The sequence below is a fragment of the Scardinius erythrophthalmus genome (assembly GCF_964197995.2).
Source record: "Scardinius erythrophthalmus genome assembly, chromosome: 2".
NCBI classification, from domain to species: Eukaryota; Metazoa; Chordata; class Actinopteri; order Cypriniformes; family Leuciscidae; genus Scardinius; species Scardinius erythrophthalmus.
The window spans coordinates 58,795,296-58,802,474 of record NC_138222.1 but is presented as its reverse complement, the minus strand read 5'-3'; the positions used below and the strand labels follow the sequence as shown (position 1 = coordinate 58,802,474).

The 7,179-nt window shown below is 35.4% G+C and overlaps 1 protein-coding gene across 1 annotated transcript; it reads right to left on the bottom strand.

Annotated features, from left to right (window-relative positions):
• Positions 1–4,717: 4,717 nt before the first annotated feature.
• LOC308687251 (permeability factor 2-like) lies at positions 4,718–6,078 on the bottom strand (the record flags this gene model as incomplete). The annotated part of the gene is made up of 4 exons (XM_081359617.1): positions 5,929–6,078; positions 5,716–5,842; positions 4,958–5,026; positions 4,718–4,784 (listed from the first exon to the last, which is right to left on the bottom strand). Exons 1-4 carry the CDS (start codon positions 5,996–5,998, stop codon positions 4,718–4,720), a joined length of 333 nt encoding a protein of 110 aa, XP_081215743.1. The 5' UTR covers positions 5,999–6,078.
• Between the last annotated feature and the right edge of the window lie 1,101 nt (positions 6,079–7,179).

Sequence of the window (7,179 nt, the reverse complement as noted above, 5' to 3'; positions counted from 1 at the left end):
AACTCTGGGGGATACAGTGAATAAGCTGAAGTCCCAAAAAGTCGGCGTGTTCCTTTAACTATCCCTTTAAAAGCTGTTTACCTGTAAAGTGTTGGTGTACTGGACATGTAGTGTTCCTAAATGAAATGTTTTTTCACAAATACACAATAGTGTAATTGATTAATAAAAAATGTTTTTGACAATAACATTGTTTGGATTGATTGATTTGCAGTTATTCTGAAGTTGCAGTATAATATTATTACCTGTAAATGTATATACTATAATAACTCAATATTATATAAATATAATATTATCATTATTAGTAATTTGAAAATTATAAAATTTAGCAATAATGTATCAATATAGATTTTACAGTACAATACTGTACAATTAATTACAGCAGAAACAGAAACATTACAAGAATACAGTAAAAATACAGTAAAGTACTGTTTTGTAGTTTACAGTACTGATATTGTGTACTGTAAAGTAAATTACAGTAAAGTTGCTGTAAATCAAAATACAGTAACTTGCTGGCCACCGTGCTGCCAGTACTGTACTGTAAAAATACAAGAAAATCGTTAACAGTGTACCTTTCAGGTAACTTATGGAAGCACCTTCATGTCTGTTTCAAAATGGAATTAGTCACCAGTAGTCATCACTGTGATCAATGTTTTGAATACTACTCGAAATATGAACATAGGCTAATTTATTTCTCCAGATCAACCTGTGAGCTGGAATCATCCCATAATCACTTGTTGATGTACGTCAGCAAGCGGTTCAGCTTCTCACCACTGGTCTACGAGGCAAGAACTCTCCTCGCAGCCCTGGATTATAACCACCATAGAGATCGACCGCCAATGCTCAACAAAAATGGCCAAAAGATGTAAGATTTAAAAATATATTTTCTATCACACAGAACTTTCTGTAGAACTTGATATTTCGTCCTTCGAATGCGTCTTATTATCCATATATTTCTGGGTAATTTTTTTTGTCTAAATACAAATTATTTTTCATGACAGCTTTCGCAGACAGTTCCAGAAGAAAACTGGTAGATGGACTGTATATGCCTTGAAAGTGGCAAAAGACTACAGTTACATTCCTGATCTGCAAGCGGAAATTGTGCGCGCAAGACTCCAGGCTGATGTGGGGATGCCAAGGCGTAGGGTTCCAAGGCCTGAGGACCCCAGGACACTAGGCCTCCTTCCAAGTGTCCAACCTCCTTCGATTGACAGCATTCTGGAGTCACATGTCAGTAGAGGCATAGGTATGTACAGCAAAAAATCTTAGCTAAGATGTCTGTCTTAGGATAATTATGCAAATCTATATATACATTTAAAATGTTATTTATCCTAATTTAGGACAGATTGTATGATAACTCTCTATTTTATTTACTAGTGTTATCGATCAGTGCAATGTTAGGCTTCATTTATAAATTGCACTTATTTTTTTTCATATAATTTCAATTGTTTCTTTTTTTCTTTCCTTTTTTTCAAAAAGGAGCAAGCTCTACCAGAGTCAAGAGACGAGCACTGAGCTAAAACCTCAGCAATCTGAACCCCCAAGTTCAGAAGTCTACCTTCAACTGAGTCAGCCAAACTATTTTTATAGTTTAATTTTATCCTGAAACTTGATGCATATACCTAAAAATGTTTGTAACTGACACCTTAGAAAAGTTATCAAATATGTAAATAAATGGTAAATCATTTTACACAATTTTTTTTATTTGTTATAAATAAATCTTACCAAAAAAACAAAAACAGTTGTTTTATTTACAATATCACTTTTCTAAACAGGTTCTTAAGAAGAAGGCAGCAAATAAAGAATAACATATTCTTTATATTTGTAATACAAACATTTTAAATTGAAGAGTGGCAAACCATTTTTTTACCAAACAGGTAAGACAACAAATAAATAAAAAGTAACATTGAATAAATAACAACTAAACAAAATAAACAAGTCCTTTAAACATAAATACCCATTTATAGGAGAACATGACTAAGCAGCATGTTTCTACAACACAGCAGCGATGAATCCAGTGTACTGCCCATTTGGGTCAGGGAATTTATCACGTACTCTGCGCACACAGCAGCTAGGGATGACAATGCGGTTTCCCGCCCCAAGTGAACCACACTGCCACAAGACAAAATTTCTGTAAGCAGCATAGCGGTATTCCCGGTTGTCATCCCCAGGCTCCTGTGTGTCATGAATTGCATAAATGTCATTTCTTAAACGGCGTGACAAGCGCAATACCTGCTCATCCAATATGTACAACGACATGTGGGGCAACATGCTTACACATCTGCTGTCTGTCATGCCACAACATTTTTTTTCAATATCAGATGGCATTTCAATGCATCTTGTACAAGAACACCATCGAGGTACATCCTGTAATTGTTGTTCCTCTTGATGAGCAGGTGGTTGGAGGACATCAAAGATGAGGCCTGGTTCTCTATTCATAACTCTAATCAAGAGTCCTTGAGCTTCAGCCACGTTCATATTTCCTATACGATTCTGAAATTGCACATTTCAAAAGTTAATGCCAAACGCTGAAACTATTTTGGATACTTGAAGTATGTCCATACTCACCTGTGTCATCAACATCCTGTCCTCTTGCAGCCTAGACACCCTCAATCTGTCCTCTTCACACAGTCCAGATGATGCAGTGTTTCCTCTTCCTCTTGCTGCCTGTCTTCCCCCTGTAGACCTTCTACGTCTACTTGATGTTCTTCCTCTTGTTACACTGCTGAGTTCAACCGCTCCAGTTTTTTCTTCCACTCTGTAAGCTCTTCCCATCCCTTTTGCTCTTCCCATCCCTTTTCTTTTTCCTCTGTCTCCACCTTTTGTTCTTCCATGTGATGCTTCATGGCAGCTGCTCTGGGGAGGACTCCAGGTCTCATCAGTATTTGACATGGATACATCCAATGAGGATCTATCTTTGTCTTCCTGTAACATAACAACAAATAAGCAAATATAAATAATTGTACAAACAGATATGACATGGCAGCTGACAATACATAGATATACATAAAAATAAACTTGAAAATGTATATAATGTTTTCACTTTTACATAGTTATGATGAGTGCATAATCCTAAGTCACATATAAGTTGCAAATCAGCATGCTTAATTTTATATATTCCAAATGTAGCATTCGGTAATAGTTTTGTTTATGTAAGGAAAGTATTATTGCTTTAGGTTTGTGTTTAGTTTATTGATATTGTTTAGCACGTCTGGTGTTTATGGCCATGTAAATAAATATAGCATGTGTTATACATAAAGATTAATCAGTATTTTGGCAAATGATGTGGGTATGTTCGAATGTACTTTTACAACAATTGATTAGAACACGTAAAACTGCGCCGCGTTATCACAACAATGAATTCGACAAATACAGTAACATCTATGATAACCAATTTAGTATTAAACCTTACTTTTCTTGCGGTTAATTCATTTTAATTAAACAAAAGCATGTCATTAAACACAACATTTATAAAAATAGAACTTTACCTCATCCATGAATGATTTTTCGATTCCCGTCTGACTCAATATCCCCGGTGGAGTTGAAAACAACAGTTCCCATCATTCCACGCTCCTACACATCGTCATCAAACTACGCTATTGTTGTTGTTTGGAATGTAGCGCCCTCTAGTGGACAAAATTTATTGCATATTGTACCTTTAATTGGATTCCTAGAAAAAAAAACACACTAAGATATATATTTTTTTCTTTTAAGAAATGTTCACTGAAAGGTTCTTTGGGGAGCCAAAAATGGTTCTTCTATGGAATCGCTGTGAAAACTGTTGGAGAATTTTCCCTTGATTCATGTCTAAGTATGATGCAATAAAAATGACAAGCATGAAAAAATAGGTCTGAAAAGGATGAGAGAATGGAAAAGTACCCAGTATGCATAAGAAATGCAAAGTGTCAAAATACTGTATGAAACAAAGCACCATTATGTGAGGTTTGACCAATAGAGAAGACATGTCTAACTGTGTCAAGGTCACCAGGTGTGACAAAGGGGAAGAGATAGATTTGAGGGTGCCCAATGGGCACCTAGCGATAAGAAAAAAGTATAAGACATGAACACTGGCCATTGTAACTTTAGATGTCCGGATGGCCAGCCGGCTTCTCACTTTGTTGCTTGTCAACATAACCCCACAACATAATCCATTGGAACATTTATTTTTAAGAGTGCATTAATGTGTAAATGAGAGCAGATGTCATGAGATTCAATAACTTGAATGGCTTCAGATGTATGCATGAGTTACATGGTTAATTTTTATTACATGTTTATGATGCTTTTGAAAGCTTCAGTCTCTGTTCATTGTAACTGCATGTAAAAAAAAAAAAAAAAAAGATTTTGGGTTCTGCAGAATAAAGTCATACAGGTTTGGAATGACAGCTCAGTGAATAGCTCAGGGAATAATATTGAATTCGTGTTGAAATGTACAGTAACCTGGCAATGTTTTGCAAGATGAAAAAAATAAGCACAATAAAAACCAACAAAAATATCCATTAAGATAATTAAAACATATTTTATTGCTAGTATAAGCGTGTCATCATTCAAAAACAATGCAAAATTACATCAACATATAAAACTATAATTTAGTGAGACAATAATAATAAATAAGTAAAAAAAAAAAAAAAAAACCCACATCAATTCACATTTTATAAAAAGCATGTTTTCACATTCAATACTTCACCAAGAGATGAATTCAAATTAAAAATTCTATAGTACTTCAGTTGCTCTTTGTGTTTTTAGAACAGGTATATGCATACTGGCTCTTGATGTTCCCCTTGCACATTCTGCAAACATGAAGAGACACACATTACATTACTGTCTGAAGGATGAAACGTGCCGCAGTGTCCGAGATTAAAAATATTAATTAAAATTCAACCATTAGCATGATTTGAATGAACTTACATTAATAATAATAAGACAGATAATAAGTGTGACACATCATCATAGACAAACTTACTCTTTCTTGAGAGAAATCACCCAGTCTACTCTAGGATTGAGACACGTCATTCCTTTCTTCAATGTAGCACTGTAAGAAACAAATGTATGACTATTTAAAATCTATAAAATGACACTTTTTCATTGTTATTATTATTTTTACACACCATTGTATGGAATTATAAATGGCATTCTGGTAAGTCACGACTTTATTGTTAAATGAAGTTCACCTCAAAAAATAGACATTCTGTCATTGTTTAATCATCCTCATGCTTTTCTAAATTTGTATGACTTTTTTTTTCTTCCGTAGAACACAAATTTTGTTATTTATAGCAGAATATCCAAGCTGCTCTTTTCCATATAAAGCAAGACCTTTTATTTTATTTTTACAGAAGAACAGCTCAGGCATTCTGCTAAACATCTGGTGAAAATAAAAGCCATACAGGTTTGAAACAACATGAAGGAGAGTAAAATAAGCCTCAAATTCATTCATTCAGACGAAACATCCATGTATCATCATCAGTTATGAATTTTCACACGCTACCAGCCACTCTAATGATCTTAAAGACCTTTTAATATGAAGGCTTAAATCACTCAAATGAGTGAAAAAAGCATCAACAAGTGTCCACCACACATGTGAACTCATGAGATGATGAAGAGAAGAAGAAGAAGAAGAAGAAGAAGAAGAAGAAGAAGAAGAAGAGGAGTGTAGAACCTTGACAGATGGAAGCAATAATGTGTCTGTACTTGAAGTGTTGTTTTAGTAAGTTTCACACTCACATGATCTCCTCATTTTTGCAGTGTGGTCCAGCAGGAATCACCTTCAACGAGAGTATTCTTCCAGTATGAATTGGTGGGTTTGAATGTGTTTGAATGCACTGGCAGCGCCTGCTGATGGGAGGCATTCCTGCAGTGACAGAGAGAGAGAGTTGGTGTAAATATCTGCAAATGAATTGATTTAAAACATCATTATGAATGTTATATTCTGCTTACCTTCTGTTGTGGACAGCAGTGCAGCGGTGCAGATCAGAAACACGAAGGCTGTTACGGTGAACTTCATCATTCTGAATCAGTGTTGTGCAGAGAAATGCCAGTAAACGTGTGAAGTGAGCGTCTGCTGTAGTCTAACACAGGCCTGCACTCTCCCTTTTATAGAGCGAGACTCCCACATGAGTGTGTTTCGAAATTACGGTTACTGACTAATCTTCTCTTCCAAGGAACTCTCTTTTCCTTATCTCTCTCTCAGTGGCTATTAATCTATTGCAATTTCCTTTACAAGCGAGTATAAAAATATTTCTTAACCCTATGCAGCATACTGTTTCATATTTGATATGCTAATTTCTGAGAACTCTAAATAATCAACATGATCAAAACTTTGCTGAAACTTAGTTGCACACAATCTACTACAGTCCTTCTGTCATCTGATTGATAATTCATGCTTTTTTTGGCAAGAAGTCCACCTTCAAGTCCTTTTTTTTTGCTGTGAAATCTTTACTGATTACATAAATAAGAATAAACCTATAAAAGTGTGAAGTGCACCAAAGACACAGCCATGTTTAGCGGGATCCGTGAGCTAGTGTCCGTGTGCTAGTGTTGGTGACGTTTCAAACGATTATTTACAGCATTAAAATTTAATTTAATATATATGATCAGTATATTGATCATTCATATATAGGGAAATATAGTTTCTTTTCATACGGGGCCCGACAGTAAAATGTGATTTTGTAACATCATGATTTTTTTAAACATGTAATATCACTCACTTCATTCATGGTTTAGTCTAACCATTTTTTAGTAGTTTGCCTTAATTTGGGGTTTTACGGATGGGCGGGACTTACCAGCTCTATTCACCCTGCTTAGGGGGATGTGATCAAAGCCTGGAGTGGAGCAAAAGCATGTTCCTCTCTCCACTCTAAGTGTTCTCTTATCACTCCGCTCCTGATCCACTCCGGGTTTTCCAGTCCCGCTCACTGAAAAACTGCTCCGTGTTCACTCATTTTTAAGAAAGTTACAGAAAACAACTTCTACAAACCATTTTAATTTTCCAACAGTTAATAATAATAAAAAAAGTGCATGACGTGCAAATCAGATAACAATCAAGTGCAATATAAACATGTTTTGTCAGGACATCACTCCCGAACCGGCATCAACACTCCATTTTCAACATCTGCTTGATTTAACTTTTCCCCAGTTATTCCATGAAAACCTACAAAACATGGCCTGCGGTGTAAGATACGACCGGAC